The sequence below is a fragment of the Erithacus rubecula genome (assembly GCF_903797595.1).
Source record: "Erithacus rubecula genome assembly, chromosome: 8".
NCBI classification, from domain to species: domain Eukaryota; kingdom Metazoa; phylum Chordata; class Aves; order Passeriformes; family Muscicapidae; genus Erithacus; species Erithacus rubecula.
The window spans coordinates 13,428,630-13,447,271 of NC_136659.1; the positions used below are offsets into that span (position 1 = coordinate 13,428,630).

Genomic DNA, 18,642 nt, shown 5'->3' on the forward strand with positions numbered 1-18,642 from the left:
TGTGTGCAGAATGACCCGCTGAGTTTGTTCCACCCCCTTTTGTACAAGCTCATGCTTTGAAGAACATGAGCCAGGACTCCTTTAACTCTTCTTTACTTACTTTTTCCAGACCCAGCAGAGGAAGTGTCCAAGTGTATGATAAACTTTAGGTATGGAATGATACAACGAGGTGGTTGTGAATCCTATGGCTATGACCACTCAGAACTATCCCAATGTGTGCTAAACCAGATCTCAGCACAGCTAAGAGCAGGAAAACATGGAAGAGGAACTGTAGCAAGAGCTCTCTTCAGGCCACACAGTATGAATGAGCCAAGGCTGATGTCCCAGACTTCCATCTACCTCAGCTACTTCCACATTTAAATCTCTAAAGTTGCATGAGCATCTCAATATCCAGAAGTCACTCCCAGGGCACATGGCACCAAGGCAGGCAAATCCCTGTTAGGAGCCACAAAGAAGGAAGGTGGAAATGCACATACTGTATCAGGACATTTTTCTTATAGCTGTAGAATATTTTACTAATGGTGCAAAAATTGTTAGGAAAGGCAAAAAAACTGGACAAAGCACTTGGAAATATTAAACAGAACAGTCTTGAAATGCCAGAAAATAGACATCAAATTGATACATTTTTTCAAATCTCTGTGCTATCATTATGTGTTTCATAGAGAAAGTTAGTTATGCCAGACTCTGAGTACTTTAACAAATAGCATCAATCATTGCTTTGAGCACTTGGCAATGAAACATGCAGTGCTTCCACTAAGGGAAAAAAAAATGCTCGACGGGGACCCTAAAATCTTGTACTGGGGATAGAAGGAAGGATACTCTAAACTAAAGCAAGAATTAAAAATTAACAGCATGTGTTCACAAATCCACTGTCCTAGAGTCCTAGTAAACTCATCATTCTTTTCAAAAGAAAAGAGGTCCTTTCCTTTTGCGGGAGCAAAGGAATCAACACTAGGGAAACCTGGATCCAGAAGAGATTATAAAATAAACAGATCAAGCCCAGTGGAAAATCAGAGTATGTACAGAATTATGTTTTTTATCATGTGACTAGAGCATATTTTAAAAACACATGTTGTTAGCTCTACAATTGTGCCAACAGTTGTTAAGTATCTTATCCAGTACAGTTTTAGACATAAAATTCGAAGCGAATAAAACAGCAATGGAGAAACAAATATATTTTTAGATTGAAAAGTAAGTGAATGAACACGTGATGCATGCATTTAAGTCCTTCAAAATCTCTTTCTAAGGGGTTTGAAATTTCTTCCTAGAGTCTTTATGCTATCTTTCTTCATTCTCTTGATGATGACAATAATAATAATCATCATCATCATCATCCAAGGACCATGATAACTTCCAATTCCTTTCTTTCTAACTTTTGAATGTACTTTAGTCCCTTTGGATACTGAATGGATTCATTATTTCATTATCTCATTATCTCAAGAAGGAAGCTTTTAAGTTTGTGAAGAAAATTTGCTTCTTGTTAAGCCTCATAAAATTTACCTGAAGCCTGGGGATTTTTTTTGTTTTTACATCACTACTGCTTCCTCCAGCATGTTATTTGTGTACTGGCAAGAGTCCTCTCTCTAAAAGGCTGTTTAATCCCTCTGCTTGTAGTCCCACCATTTCAAGCTGTGAGCCTGTCACATGCCCCGAGTTATGAGGAGTCCAGGCCAGTATTGCAAGAAAGGCTCCAGATGAGACAGGAAGCAGCAATACTGACTCAGGAGGTGGCATCCTTCCCTGTCAGACTGAGCCAGGGCCTCTTTTAGTTTCTATCTGAATGTTTCAATGCAGTTATGAAAAACAGAATTACTCATTTAGGTTGATATTCTTCCAATCAGTGATCTTTGGTTCTTCAACAATTACACAGAGTTTGGCTGAACTCTGTTATATCCAACTGACAAATGCAGGCTAGGTTGATTATCCAACTGGAATCTGTCAACACACATTTTCTCTAAGTGGTGTAAGTGCAATTTTTCCTTCTGGATACCAATTTCCATTTATCTGATTTGCAGAGCCAGGTCATCTTCTAATCTTTTCCTGCCACATATCCAGACACAGAGCTCAATGGAAAACTGCAGTACATATCCCTGGACACTGCAGGTTGGCTGTTGCCAACAGTCACATGGCAGTTTCCTCAAGTTCAGCATCTCCAGTAACTATATCCAACTTAACAATTTCTCCATCTGTCCACAGCAGATATGAATGGATGTGCTGTTTACTTCCATCCTCAGCTGCAGGCTAGAGCGTATCTGAATGCAAAAGGTACCTGCCACACTGCTTGACCCTCTACAGAACAGGGCCATATTGAATCCCATTCCAATATACAGCAAACTTCTGCATCTGACACCTCTGTGGTGTCCAAGCTTCTATTGCAAAGGTCATCTACCCTAACCCTATAAAAGTGCTCTCATATGAACTTAAATAGGAGAATGGTCATATCAAAAGTACAAATCCTAAGAATTGGGAATTCTACTTATTGGGGGTAAATGTGTTGGAAGAGCTACTTACTTTCATCTGTTTTGTCCACTTTGAATCATGTGGCACAGAATACTATTTATAGGAACTTAAGGAGTTGCCAAAGTTTGCTGAATAAAGCATTATCCTTCTCAGCAGCATAAGTAACACATTCTTTGAGCATTAAAGTCCTCTTTTAGTAAAAGGTTTCTCATTAATTTTAAAGCTTCAAAGCTTGCTACAAAAAATTCACAGCCAAGCACTCCTCTCCCAACTCCAGCAAAGCAGTCAAATTCAAGACATTGGCAGTAGAGCCATTCATATAACTACAACAGAATCCACACCTATGTCACTATCTCATTTTTTCTGGTATCCTAAAACTACTCTTTAATAGTTCTTAATACACTGAAAGCAATTGTATTTTCTATTACTTTTAAGAGTGTTTCTAAAAACAGACCAACCTTTTAGCTGTTTTGGTCATCTAGTTTAAAAATACAGATCAAAATTATATTTTTGCATGGATCTCTACATCAATAAGACAATGTTTGCTTCTTATACTTTTGTTCTCCACAGAAAACATTTTCTGACTAAAAGCCTGGCTTTCTCCAGCTCATCTTTAAAGACTCCCCTTTACAGTTTTGCTGTCCCATGTGAGATGGAACAGATCTGTGTGCATATACACCTAAATAAACTATTTTAGTTCCCAAGCTCATAAGGTCCCACAGGAAAGCAGAACAGAACTATCATTCAAATATCATTATGTCCTCAAATAGAAAGTTGTTTCTCAAGGCACGTGCGCACACCCTCCAATTAGCATTAGTGTGGGACACTATAAACACACATCAGGGACTCTTCTTCCTCTTTTGTTACTGACTAAAATACCAAATACTGGTATGAAGGGGTCTATGCAGACTCCACGTCCAAAAGCAGGATGGCAGGAGCACACACAAAGTTGTTACAAATACAACCCTGGTGTCTCTCCTAGCTCCACACCTACCCTTTTCTAAGTATGTCCTTGGTGCCCACGGTGGGTCCTCCTCAGCATAGGGATCACTGTACTCCACCACAGCTGCTTCCTCCTCCTCATAATCCTCTGGAGGTGGGGGTGGAGGTGGAGACTCATCAAACACTGCCTCGTCCACAGGCGGTGGGGGGGGAGGAGTATCTGAAACTGAAAATAACTACCAGTACAACCAGGAAAATGTCTCTACAACCACGGTAGCTGCTTCAAGTAATATTCTCTGCCCCAATCAACTGCAGTGGGACCAAAAGTTATAACTTGTGAAAATACACTTGAGACAGGTAAGGACCAGGTACCTCCATAATATGCTTATTTCTTTTTCCCACCCTTCACAATTTCAGACAAACTTGCAGAGGCAGTAGAGAATGCAGAATTCTGGCTAAATACAGACAAATCTTTCATCAACTCAATCCAAAAGCCACATCCAGTAATAAAACAGCACAAGGAAGCAGCAAACTTACTGTTTTCTTGAACTCTGGCCACAAATCCCATTAGTGGTAACTGTGGAGTTACCTGTAGGATGGAGGGGGGAGGAGGAGCAAGGGATGCTGCCACAGAAATTAAAAAGAGAGGCATCCAGTTAGAAACACAACAAAGCAGCAAACAGGAAAGTAGACATCATCACCACTCAGACAGTGCAGCAGGCTGCCAAGAAGCTGAGATAAAAAGACTGACATTTAAAGAAAAATGGCCCAGGTGGTTTAAGCACATTTCTAATCCTTTCTTCAAGGATATTTCTATATTCATAAAAATTCCAACCCAGCTATTTTCCATAACATTAAGAATCCATGCTGAAGTATTTTTCTGATTTGACTATGCGATTCCCTTAAGATGACGTTTCTTAATACAGATTATAGCACTCTATGAACAGACTTAACTAACAAACATATCAAAAAAGGACTCTCTGCCTATAATTCTACCCCTTTCAAATCTAATTGATATTCATAGAGATGACTAAAAGCATCCATGAATCCCTAGTAATAAAAATGGATATACCTCTTTCTTTTTCCAAGATGTAGGCCAAAAAAAACCTCACTGAATGAGGCAGCTATTTTAGACAAAACAGAAAAAGATGCCTTTTGAGAACTGTGCAAATCTGAAAGATGCAACACTTCTGATCTTATTGATAGAACAGAGCACACTGTGCTGCTGCCAAACCACAGGGCCTATTCCAGATGTGCTGCCTGGTTTCCTCCCCACCTGACTTCACTGTCCTGAACTCTGAACAGCCCTTTCACTGGTACCAGAAGGGCTCTCTTTGTACAGTAAGAGCTGCCTTTGTACAATATGTGAATTCCCAGCTAAAGATGATGCTTTCAGCCAGTTGTAAATGCTGTAACACTGAACTGTGCTTTAATCCTCTAATGTGAGTTCCAGTTCTCTAGTTAAAAAATCAGCTAACTAGTTTTATGGGAGTTTAGTATCCCTTAGAATAATGCAGCCAAATTCTTTAGTCAAATTGCAAGGTGATTTTTCAGACAGCACACCTCAAGAGAAGCACAAATAATACAATTCTTGTTAGTATGGGACATACAAAAAACATTTAATCATGTACAAATGAATTAAGGGGAAAAAAAATCTATACTTCATGGTACATTTATTTAGCTACCAGGCAGAATGAAATAAATTTCAGGCTAATTTCAGAGGTAGTAAGAAAACTGACAGGTATGATGTAGCATTTTTCAGAATTAATTCACATTATCATAGCAAGAAAAAAGAGTTCTACAGCATTTACAACTTGTATCTTAAAATTTCTTCTGTTTGCTTATTCCAGGAACAACTATCTTAAGTGCTTTGAATTTCTTCAGTATTTACATTCACATTACTTTCAGAACCACACATCATAAATGAGAAGACTAACAGACACCATCCTTTTTGTTGCAAAAATATCTTGTACCTCCATATAAAATAAGTTCCATCATCTCACCATTTAATTGTTATCTCTTGAGAAAAAACTGAAACACATTTCTGATAGCAGTTTCTTTGACTCAAATGACATGACCTCAGGGTATTTATTCCTTTAAGAGTAACCACGATTGCTGCTGAAAAGATTTGGTCTTGCATTTTTCAAAGCAGAAAAAGGAAACTCGAATTTAAAGTCCTACTGAAAAGCAGTAATATTCATCAATTCAGCATCCTTGCCCCTGTTTTTTCAATTATATATGCTATAAAAGTGTTTCATTTCAAAATGATTCCTCTATTCAACATCATATGGATTCATACAATCCATACCTATCATAGGAAAGTAGCTCCAGTTTCCTTGGTCTCTTCAGTGTATTTTGTTCATGAGCTATATATATTTCTTTGAAAGAAATGACAAGGCTTTCTATGGAGAAAAATAGATCACCCTAGACAAGCACATCAAGCACATACAAAAAAAAAAAATTCTCAGGTTCAGTTTGGGTTGTGTAGTTAAATTCCAATGGTGATGCTAACACTAGCTGACATCATTCCTTGTGCATGTTAACCCCTCAGTCTTTGCATTGTGACTATCATAATATTGTCTCTATATGCAATACAATGATTCTAGTTTTGACTTTTATGGGGCAATACAATAAATATTTTATTACTAATTATTTTGCTCACAAATGTATCAGAAGAACTTTGCTGTAAAAAAATAATCTTAAATGTTCTCTCCCCTCTTCCGTCCATAGTGACCACTGATAGATTTAATACATAGTTGCTGCAAATTAATTCAAAAATGCTCAAGAGCATCTTCCATGAGGCTGCTTCAGATTGGTAAGAACCCAGCTGCACAAATGGTGGGGTGCAAGCACCACTTCAACACTTGCCCACATTCTCCCCCATGGTTTTTAGCCTGTGCTGAGCTCTATATTGCTTAGATAATGATATCCAAAGCTGCAAGGCTAAAGCACTTGTTAGGTGGCTTGGCTGGCAAGAGCAGCTTTGGGACAGACATGCTGAGCTCACTTAGTCTGCATTTCTTAATATTTTATTTTCAGTTGTTAAAATGGTCTGATCATGAAGCAGAAATACTGTATTATCTAAAATGGCATTTAACAGAACAGGGCAATACAAGTACCTTTCATCCTCCTGTCAAGTGAATAAACAAACATAACTATGTTATTGCCAAATAGCCTACAAACAACAAAAAAGCCATAGTTGGCACCCTCCTCTGCCTCTTGAAAGGTCTCTCCCCTCTTGTTTTCTGCCTCTCTTCAGGAATGCTGAGAAAAAATTGTGGCCTCTATCCCATCACTACTAAACCTGCTCCTTTCAGAACATCAGTGCCTCTGTTCTAAGGGCTTTCATCAATCATGCATGCTTGCACATCCTCTCCTTTCAAGGTGAACTCCAAAAAAATCTTGGTTTAGTGTAACTGCAAAGCTAATAAATTCTGTATTCTGCTCATATATAGTCTTTTGCTACAACTGCTTATTTATATTGTTTCAGATATGCCAGTATAACTGAAGTATTTTGTTTGTGACTTACAGTTCAAATGACTAATCACCATAATCACTACCTTCTTTCTGGGTACACAGACTAAAACTGTGGTTATGCAATTTATTTCAAGTCTATTTGGTATCTTCTATGATTACCTATTAACAATGCAATGGCAGCTTGCAGAGAATTATCCCTTTGCTAAAGCAAAAAAATGCACAGCAGTCATCAAAAACTTTCGGGATATACTGAAGATTTCTATTGCAAAAATTGCTTTATTGTAGTCCTGACAGGTTTCTTTTGTTGCTATTACCCTTTCTTTCTTGCCTATTCCCCCCTTCAGCCTTCAATATAAACACAATTGGCTTAGAAAATATGACCTATTTCAGGCAACCGGGCTACAATTTAGCCCTACAGCCTCCTCCACTTCTCTGTGCCCAGCAAGACCATTCATTTCCATTTCAAACTCAGAATACACCCCACCCTGCAAGGTGCCTTACAAACAGTAACAACCAAACCTGATCAAATCCCTTAAATGAAGATTGTAGCATTTGACCTAATTCCAAGTTCAGTGCCCAATTTGAAAAAAAACAACTGAACAGACCAAACAAAAACCAACCAAACAAAAAGAACAGGTAAAAAAACCAAATAACCACTCACCCAAAAGCAACCAAACAACACACACACTGCCTTCAAATCCCACCACAAAACCCCAACATACTGTAGTAATTGCAAGTCAACACTCAATCTTGGTGGTATTAGGGCATTTCCTGACAAGAAACCTTCAGCATGTCCCCTGCATCCTTCTGTAGCTTTGCCAAAAGAAAATCTCTCCCCTAGTCTGGTATAAAACCCTGCTCTGTCCCATCAGAAGCACAGGAAGGAGGACTCCTTGGGTAAAAGGCTACTGTGTTATGCTGATACGCAGCACACTCACTGCCTGGTAAGGTCTCTTGCTTTGTAAGGCAGGTCACCCATAAAATAACATGACCTGTGGGCTTAGTAGATGACACAGCTCCCTCACATCCAAACACCACTGGTGTTTCTAAGGTGTCTGATGCTTATCCCTGTGTGACAAGTACAACTGCTTGAACTGTACATCACTCAGAAGGAAAAAGCACACAAGATAAAGACTGATTAATGAAGAATCAGTGTTCTGCTGCAAAATCAAATATCCACCCCACACCAAAGCAGGTCCATGACACATGGTGAATCAGGACTGTGACATCAAATGATAATTATCTGGCAACAAAGCCAGCATTTTTTAAGATGCTTGCCATAATGGAAGCTAAACACTCTGCACTTGCACTGCAGCTTTGGCACAGCTACCTGCAACATACTAAAAATGCAAGATCTGCAATGGAGACAGAACATAAAATTTCAAAGAGCTGAAGGTGACTGTGCTCAGCACTGCTGAGTTCAGAGGAACAGCCAAACCTTCTTTACCTGGGTTCTGGTTGTAGAAGGGGCCCCCGTTGATCTGGTTCTGAAGGCTGGTCTGTGATGTGATGGAAGGAGGCCGCCGATAGGGCAAAGAGCCCCCGATGGTCGGGGGCGTGTGCCGAGCTGCAGGCCTGTTCATGCTGTAGAACTGAACTGGGTGACCTGGGCCACACAGAGAAAGCCATTAGCTATGAGAAGAATGGTGCCTGCCTTTTCTTGACCTGCATTCAATTTCAAAGCTTGGGAAGGTTTCTGGCTCTTTATTTTAAGACAGTCTGCATCCTAGGAGGAGTCAGCCACTTCAGCTGCCAGACTGGCAGGACACCAAATGTCTCAAGAGCAATGCAAAATAACTCTCCCAACTGCCTGCACTCAGCACTGCCTACAAAGCCAGTAGAATACATAGGTGTTTAAGCTACAAATCTTCAAAATTAAAGGAAATAATATCCATTTATATGTATTACAATCACTTTTTCTGAATTTAGTTATTTCTAAACCTGCAAAAAATTCCCTAAAACATTACAGTTCTGCAATTAAGGAACATACATGTAAAAAATAACTGCAAGCTATTTCCAAGATTCAAAGCTGTTGCCTTCTGTAACTGAAAAAACACAGTACTACCTATCTTAGCGCCATTTAGAAGATGTTCAGAGAATAATCTTGGGAGAAGAGAATGTTAGAAACTGATTAAAGGATGGAATAAAGTCAAACTAAAAGACCCTCTTCAAGGGAGCTGTCAATTAAAACAACTCCTCAAAAACTTGCTCTGTATTTTCATTATAGCCTATATTCAAGACACTAATCACGAATCCCAGCAAACAATAAATGAAGCAAGGTATCTTCTGTGCTCCCATAAAATTCTCTGGATTCTATACTGTATATAGCTGTAAACTGAATTTATAATTCCCATATGTGTTACTACACCCTACAAACTATTCTGCCTCCACCATTTGTACTAGAAGCAAATTTGAGAGCTTGCAAGAAAACAAGGGAAGAAGAGATGGTCAAGAGATGGTCACTGTGGTTGAGGAGAGACATTAACACAGAAACAGAACAAGGAGTTTTAAAAACCTGCATTTTTCTTCATTATGTTTTGCTTGCTTTGCACAACTTCGTACAGGTCAGTAATATAATAAGTAATAAAGTAATAAAAATACAAGTTGCTTGCTCTGTTACTTGCTTGTAAGAGCAAATGCATGAACTGCAGCATCACATTCCCTCTGCTTTGTACCAATAATGTAGTGTACCATATTAAAAAAATGCACTTTTTACAGATAAGAAACAGCTAGGAAAAAATCCATTCTATAAAGGCTTTCCCCCATTTTTCCTGATGCGGCTTTCCAATGTGTGTTTCTCTCTCTCTCTGTTTCTAAATGTACTTACAGAAATTGGTGGTTACTGGAGAGAAGGGAGGAAAGAGGGCTAAGAGGTTTTTAAGGACCAAAAACTATGCCTTCCTAAGTGGTGACCTATCTAGTCTCTTCTAATACTTTATTTCAGAGAAGCCATATAAGCAATTTCACTAATAAAGCGGGGAAACAAAAGATCTTAAAAATAGCAACTAACATGAATTTTCTGTTATGAAATTGTGAATGATATTTTACATTCATTAAAATGTTAATCTTTGCTTGATTTTGACTTGTTAAAAATATAGAACCAACATGGCTTAAGAACTGGGATACTGACAGTGCATCAAAAATGGGAAACTGATAGAGTTTTGCCACATATGCACATATCCATATGCCACAGCACATCTTCATGAAACATCAGGATCATCTTCTGAGACCAAAATTCATCACACTTTAGAAACTTCTGGTGACAGTATGGATTCTAGTGCAAGTATCTTCTAATTTCGTATGAGCCACAGCCCTTTAAACTACATGCAACTTCAAGAATGCTTCTGGAACCTGGTGCAGTTTTTACTAGGAGATGAACACTAATAAAACACACAAACCAACTCCCACCCTTTTAAGCAGCCTCCACCACAATGTAAAGTAGCAAAGCTTGCAGGTAGCTGCACATGAATTTGGCTGTCTGAAGGAGATCTTCACACTGCAATCTCCTCAGCAAAAGGTGATACAGCACAGTGTTATGGTCAGTAAGTACTACACACTGCAACCTCAGCGAATGAGAAAATGAAAAGTGTAGCACTAAAAGAAAGAAGTTGCAATATACACCCGAAGTACCACATATGAAAACAAAATGCTTTAAATAATAGTCTGCATAACAGAAATTTGTATTTTACCTAATACCGGACACAAAACCCTTGCTCTTTTCATCAGTTTATTAAAGAGAGACCTGTCATTTGACAGCATTGAAGAAATCAGTTACATAAATTATACTTTGCTAGATGCATTTTTTAAAATTGCATTTATGAAAGACAATAATAAGACCCAGAACTATCAGTGCTGGTTCCTGCCAAACAATTATTCTGTGAGGTTCTCAGTATCAAAACAGAAAAAAAATTATGATTTAGTAAATTAAATAAATGTAAAAATAATAAAATTATTAAATTAAATGATTGCTTTTAATAAAATCAGCACACCTTGAATTGTCTGCTGTAACCATGACCTTATAGTTGGGTACTAGCAGATATTTTCTATATCTAATTAAACTTTTCTTTAAAATTATGAATCACTGCTGCCGAAGTAACTTTGCAAAGCCTTGGATCATGGTCACATCTGGGTTCATCTGCCAGTAGCTGGAGCAGACACTCACCTGCAGAGGGTGTGGAAGAAACAGCAGGGGGAGTTGGAGAGGTGAAGCCATCAGCAAGGGGCTGAGCTCCTGCAGCAGCAGCAGCATCTGGGGTAGCGGAGGAAGGGACAGGAGGAGCAGGAGGAGTGGGGGCAGGAGCAGAGGTAGCAGGAAGGGGAGAAGTGCCAGCTGAGCCAGCAGGGGCTAAGTGAAGAGAGGAGGAAGAGATGGAGTTAATAAGGAGATATGTTAGCAAGGATTAGAGAAAGCCTCTGACTATTCAGTGTTAGCTATTTATTAGCTGCACAGTACTTCAGAATGCACGAGATGAGAAAACAATGGATCAGTTAAAGAAAGGCTCATTCCTGTGTAGATGGTAAATGAGGGTCAAGCAAATCCACTTCTTTTCAGGTCTGAAGGGAACACGACCCAAAACTTTTCAGTGAAAGCCATTACTTTTGAAAGATGTCTTTGCATTGTTTTATTTATTCTCCAATCTCTAGCATAGCTGTCTTTAGCTTTTTTATGAATTAGAAAATATAAAGAGGAAAGCAAAAAATTTCCAGCTCTTTGATTCAGAAGCATCATGCATTTCGCTGCAAGCCAACTACAGGCTCTTCTTCACTGAAAAGGCTGAGCAAAGGAAAAAGAAGTACTAGTAACACTTCCTACTTCTGGAAAGTTCGGGGCCATTACATCGAGGAAGTATCTCTTTGTGATAATTCAGGCTTGCATTGATGTACTCAAGATTTACTCTGTGCCTGCCTCTCATTCAATCTAATTTTCTAAAAACATGCTTCTATGTATCTGCATAAACAGCCAATGAAAAAACATTTATTCGCTTAAAAGGACAAGGGAAGAGTGTTCCTCAGCCCACTGAAAAAGGTGCTGTGTCCTACCTTGTCACATGCAGGCAGCCAGGCAAAAAATTCTGATAAACAAATTAATACATAAAAGGAACATTACAGCACATCAACACTCTCAGAGAAGATACTACTTGATTCAAATTCACATTATCAATAGCAATGAACTCTGGGCTTCCTTCCCTTGGAGTCTAAGAAACTGCAAATGCTCAAGGTTAACAGTGAGGCAAAAAAAGGAACAAGAAGTTTCCATTTACCTGGATAGACACTAGGAGGAGATGGTGTGGGAACAGCAATGGGAACACCAACACTTCCACTTCCACTGTTCTCTCGACTGCTGCTCCGACTACTTGGGTGGCTTCCTCCACTACTGCCACTGCTGCTGTAAGAAACCAAAGTAACCAGGGTATGAATATGCAGCTGTTCATGCTGAAACATCCCTCATAGAGCATCTTACAAAACCAGAGAAGTAACACAGGACAAGAAAAAAAAAAAAACAAACAAGAATGATATAAACCTATACAAAGCTGGGCTTTCCTGAAACTCTCCACTTTGGCTACAACACAAGAGGGCTTTTCTTCAGTAAGTTAGCTTTAGTGAACTTGTCCAAACATGAAACACTTCCAGAACTTTGTTCAAAGCACATCGTTCCAGGGTTCTTAAGCCCCTACAGAGCAAATACATACCTTTTTTCTCTTTAAAACTTACAGAGTGCTTAGGCTGTGATTCCTATGCTTTCATATGAGACTACTAAAGCCCAAAGTTGTAAGATAGTAAAATTCCGATTTCTTATTTTTTAAGTGTACTTTTTTAGCCATTCTGAAGTACTTACTATGTTTAAAAAGTAAAGACTTCAAGGAAAGTATTTAGATCTATCACATCATGAAACTAATTATTCTAGAGAAAAAGACAGTCTTCTGCAGAGCCTCTGGAAATGAAGTTTAGCTTTATTTTATGTTTCAAGTTATCAATATCCCCAAAACATTATGCTACAATTTCAGTTATGCAAACTATAAATATCAAAATGTTTGAAAATACCAAGTATAAGCATCTAAGCAGCCCTTCAACATGTAGAAGGCAAGTCGTGTACCAAGTCTTCCCTCAGTTTGGTAATCATTTAGGTAAAATAGTACCCTGATCTACCTCCTTGAAAGACTTCACACTTTTAGCAATTCATTAAGTACTCTAAGCAAGTGGCAGCACTAAGTGGAGGCGAACAGGGGTTAAGTGACTGACGCTCAGGCGGTTCCCTGCCCTGGTTCCATGGGTGCTGCTCCCACCAGCCCAGCAGCTGCAGGGGCAGTGTGTACCTGTAGGTGCGGTTGCGCTGGTTCACCGAGGCCGTTCTCACGGGGCTCTGCTGCGCCGGGGCCATGGTGCGCGTCGGGCTGGGCACGTAATCGTTGGGCACCACCGGGGGCCGCACCGGCTCCAGCGTGCGGTACGGGGAGTGCCGCCTGCACGCACGGGCACACGACAGCCGGTCAGGACAGCACACACAAACACACACTTCCCCCTCTTGGAACACAGCTGCATGCTAATCAGGAAAAGCAGCTCTAAAAATGGGCTTTCGCTAGAGCTAGTACTATTTCGCTAGTACTCATTCTGTAGGATGACGGAAAAAACCAAGGATGTTCTTCAGGTACTTTGGTCTTCCTATCAGCAAACCCTGTGTTGCACATCTGATTCGTGTTTTAAAGGTGACATTATCTTACATTAAAATAAAGCACCATGTTCTGTATGTATATACATAATCCCACCCCAGTAAACAGCATTCATGCCACTCATAACACATTTTCCTAAGGCCAAAATCAGGTTCATAAACTTCACAGGAAAGTACTTTCACCAAGCTCAGCACAAGTAATTAATGAACAGCGCCATGTCCTCATTTTTTAATTGTTTAGCACCACCTGCAAAAGACACAGCTAATGACATTTTACTATGAAGTATGTAAGTGCTCTGCACTGAGGAAACAGTTCCTGCTGGGAAAGGCTGATGATGCCCACTGTCTTTTGGCATCAGCGCACTAACATATAAAAACATGATCAGCATAAGAGGATTCAGATTTAACACCTCTTGGCCTTTGTGAATGGTTAAAATAGAACCATGAAACCTCTTTCACTACAGAAAAAGAAAAAAGAATCTTCCCTCTTTTCCCTTCTGTTCACCCACTCAGTAACTGCACTTACCCAATAGTTCCTTTTCCTGACATTGGTGGACTTGGTGGCTTCTGGGTGGGTGGTGTTGTGCGAGGCAGCCCACCCATCTTCATATTCTGGGTGCTGACCTGCATGAAAGAACGGGGAGAAAAACGGCCTTCACTGAGCTCAGGGTCGAGGGGAGAGACACTGAGATGCCTTTAGCAGTTAACTCTAAGTCAGGGAAGGTTTAAACAAACAAAAAAAAATTGAGAGGCCATGCGTTATATATGCAATTTCCACTCTGCTAGAAATCAAGAGTTGCGCTCAAAGGACTCTTAATTACATAGTTTTTAGAAATTGTACAAATAAGTGAATTTGCCTTCAGGCTAGCACATAATATTATATCTCTAAGAATACAGACACTGTACCTAACTTGGGCTGAACCTCCCAGTCATCCTTTGAGAAGGAGGCAGTTATTTCACATGACACCACAGAATGGTAAATTTGCAAAAATATTTTTGAATACTGTTTAAAAACACGAAGGCATATCTAATAAGCCACAATCTAATGTGATTTATACAGATATGGAGAAGTCAAAGCAATCTATAAATATGATCCATTAACCTTTTAATGTTTCCACAGCTTATAAAAACTTTTAAAGGTACTTGCTTTAAATATTATTTACATATATGTAAACATACAGAGAAAGCTATTTTGAGAAAAATAGAAAGGTGCATTTTTTCCCCCAGTTAAATCCGTAACAATTTCATCTGTGAAAGTTTATAAATAAATGGACAGGGAGAAAATATTTAGCAGTGATGTGATATAACTGCAGTTGTCCACTTGCCCTCTGTCAGGTTAAAATACTAATGAAGTGTATTTTTCATAAAGTAATTTACTGTAACTTCTTTCAAAAACTCATTTGCATTTCTGACTGACTGATTAATCTAGGAATTGTAAACAATTCTAACCAATATGCATTCTGCTTCTCTGCAGTCTGCCAGACAAGCAAAATTCCCTCAATGCACGCATCCTTACAGGAATCAGTACATGGTCTGCTTACAAAACAGCTTGGATTTACAACTGCCTGAGCTATTGCTCAAGCACAGAGATACTGAGTAAACCTAAATAAGTGTGCTTACATCCCTCTCTCTGTTCTTCCTGTCATGCTCTATCATCTCAGAGAGCTTCATCTTTCTAAAACATAAGTCCTGGCTACTGCGCCCACCCCCACAGAAAAATCAAACAGTCATCAAGGCACTCAAGAGTATTTGCAAACATCATTGAAGGCAAATTACTCCTTCAAACTTTGACTCTAACAACTCACTTAAAACCTAAGCAATGTTTAGATTAGTGAATTGATAAATATTGACAACAGCGTGAAGAGTAATATGTTGAGTATTCTAATCCACTGAAACTTGATTCTCTGGCTCTAAATAATCCCACTGCTATCACATTTTCAATCTGCAGGGAAGAAATGAAAACCCAAGCATTGGAGGAGTATTTTGTCAGATTCAAAACCAGATGTTTGGATTTAGTTGTGCAAGAGTACTCTGTAATGTCAATTTAAGACAAAATTATTTTGCACGGCATTATAAAGTCCTTTAAGCCAACTCTAAGCAACAAGAAATCTAAAGTTAATTCAAGTGAGGGATGAGGTAAGCACTGAACTACAACTACTTGAAGGGAGAAGGGAAAGTGTAAAATGAAATACATTTTATTCTATACACGGAACATTTAAGAAATAGCAAAATCTGAATTTTTTTTTAAAGTTGCAGCACCGCCTGTATTTCCTCTTTCATTAAACATGCCTGTTTCATCTACCTACCTATTTGAGTTTTCAATAAAAACCCAAACCCACAAACAAACAAAATCCACCTTAATTAAACGGTGACTGAATTGTCAGTTGCTGTACTTCAAACAGCCCTCTCAGCCTCTGCTTTTGGATGTCTTCAGATGACAGACCAATCTGTGTGCCCCTGGATAGTCCATTCAGGGCTTTTAACTGGCTACGCTATTGTTTCTGATGAGATGATGTAACCACTGGCTATCACTTTACAGTTAATATAAAATTCCATATATATAATACAAATAATGCCATTATTTTATATACAATGACTGCAAGAACAAAAATTAACTTCTAGGCATCCCCAGGGCTACAGCTACATGAAAAGAAAGGATGGCTGAGGTGGAGGATGCTGGAACATCACACTGGTACAAGCTGGTGGAGGTAACACTCACCTCACCAACACAGTGACTGCTTGATATTTTCATTAACACTGCAAATACACAGATCCTTGACAAAGGATGGGAAGAAAACTTTAGAAAGCTTTTAGGCCCCCCCCTCCCCAAAAATAAATATCCCTTTTTAGACCAGGAACTTAGCACAAAGAAACCGTGCTTAAAAAAAGCTAACCTGAAAGATGAGGAAATTCACTCATAGTAAGTTTAGTTTCAGGGTCTTGGAAAAGACTTTTCAACATTGCAATTGAAATGTTCAAAGAGCAAGTAATTAAAATTTACAGGGTTGTCTTCAAATCTGACAGGACTTATGGCTTTAAGATCAGCTACTCTAAGTCGAACAACCCTGGGCAACTAATTTCTCCTTTGACTTATTACCAAATAATCACAGAAGAGAAATTAAAAAGATATAATTATTTGAACAGTTCTGATCAAAATGGACAGAACCTTGGAAATAAAAGCATACAAGATGCTAAAAAAAAAATCTAAAATTACACCAACTACAACTGAGATTAAAACACTGCAATATATACAGCTGTTTCCTTCTATAATAATTTCTACTGGAGGGGGAAGGAAGGCCATTAATGCTCCCTCTTCCAAACTTTGCTGTATTGCCTTTTCTGATTTGCACATATGGTTGTAAATACAGTTTCCATACACAAATCCTCACCCACACATATCCCTTTACAAACATCTAAAATCTGAAGCAACCACCAGAACTCAAGGTCACATTTGCATTCATTGTCAAGTTGAAAAAAAAATTCTTTTTCTAGAGTAAACTGGTATTTGCCAGGACTTGCACTGTTTCAGACATCATTTCCCCTGGTCCTGCACAGCTGGAACTACCTAGATGCAGCTGATTTAATGAGAGGGTGAAAGCAGAGGAATGCATCTGTCTGATGGTAGTTTGTTTGACTGCAGGATCCCACAGGGCTGAGGTTGATTTCTAGTTTAAATCTTGAAAATCATTTTAAGAAAATGCATAGCAAAAGAGAGCCTGCAACCAGAAAGACAAAGGAGTATCTGTCTGCCTTTGCTCACAACTGCACAGTTAACCAGCCAACCACTGTGTTTAGAACAGGAAAACAATAAGAGAGGCAGTAATGACTTGGGCACAAAGCTCAAGAAAAAAAACACAGCTGACTGATGTAAAAGCAGGACGACAAACCAAGACAAGTAGGACACAGTGTCTGTGCCAAATGCATGCAGGGAAAAATTTATTTTTCAAGTAATTTTTTTCCTCTTTCTCAGAAGAAAAAAAAATTTAAAAAATATTATCAACTGAAGTTGTGGAACACCAAATAATTCTAATGAGATCTTGGTTAAGTCGCTTTTTTTTAACTGGAAGCTTTTCATAGACAAATTAGAAAGCACATGCACCACAGAAAAGTATCTTTCTACTAAAGCTGTAACTTTGTCAGCTGGAATTGGAAGCTTTTCTGAGGAAGAAACTACAGAAACTACTTAAAAAGCAGATCCTTGGTAACTAAGACATCCCAGAAAATGCTCTAGGATCCAGCCCCACAGTAACAGCTGTAAAATGAAGTATAAAGAAATGGATCCCTATGGACCATTCTGTTTTAAAAGGGTACAATAGTATCCAATATTTTCTATTATTGTGCTATAGTTTTAGAAAGGTACCATCTGATGACTTCAAGACACAATACAGCACTGACTAGAGCAGTCAGAAAAACTATCCTCTTAAGCCTAATTTTTTTAATAATTAAGACTTAATTGGCCATTTTCTATTCTTGGAAACCAGTTTTTCATAAAATCCAGTGATTAGAACACCATCTTATATGGTCCTGCCTATGACCGAATTTTCTTCATAGTTACATTTTTATCAGTATTTAACATACTGACTTTCTTTACCACTCCACTGTACAATGCATTGGTATTGAAATAAATTGGCTAAAACTGATAAATTCTGCCATTCATTCAATTTAATTCTTGGGGGTATTTTCACAACCAAAAAAAAAAAAAAAAAATCACTGAACAGCAAGTGCAGAAATACATAGTTGGTCAGACATGAGAGCTGATCAAGAGACTGCAAAAAACTATTTGCATCAATGTCCTGCATTTATACAGACAAGAGGCACTTACTTGCAAGAAAGCAAACAAGGTAGGCTTTTTGGGGGGTTGGGTTATTTTTGGTTGGTTGGTTGTTTTTTCCCCACCCTCCAAAATCCTGAATAAGAGATATTCAACACAACCAAACCTCAGGAGAATCTAGTTCTAAAGCTGGACACAGCCAGAAGTTGTTAAGTGGTGGTTTACATTCACACTGTATTTTCTAGAACTTTCAGGATGTCCAAAGAATAATTTTTTGCCCAAAACCTAGTAAGAAAAAGTGCCTAGTCAATGATGTTTAATGGAT

The 18,642-nt window shown here is 38.7% G+C and overlaps 1 protein-coding gene across 16 annotated transcripts in view; it reads right to left on the reverse strand.

The window, feature by feature from the left end:
• The window catches only part of ABI2 (abl interactor 2), a 65,174-nt gene that overhangs the window by 6,157 nt on the left and 40,375 nt on the right, over positions 1 to 18,642 (reverse strand). For 3 of the 16 annotated variants that reach the window (XM_079310923.1, XM_079310929.1, XM_079310919.1), the window contains 6 exons: positions 14,073 to 14,170; positions 13,194 to 13,340; positions 12,141 to 12,265; positions 8,327 to 8,485; positions 3,940 to 4,026; positions 3,455 to 3,628 (listed from right to left, as the gene is read on the reverse strand). In XM_079310923.1, coding sequence (XP_079167049.1) covers positions 3,455 to 3,628; positions 3,940 to 4,026; positions 8,327 to 8,485; positions 12,141 to 12,265; positions 13,194 to 13,340; positions 14,073 to 14,170 — 790 coding nt within the window. The remainder of the gene's footprint in view (positions 1 to 3,454; positions 3,629 to 3,939; positions 4,027 to 8,326; positions 8,486 to 12,140; positions 12,266 to 13,193; positions 13,341 to 14,072; positions 14,171 to 18,642) is intronic. The other 13 variants (XM_079310925.1, XM_079310921.1, XM_079310926.1 and 10 more) reach the window with 6 other exon arrangements.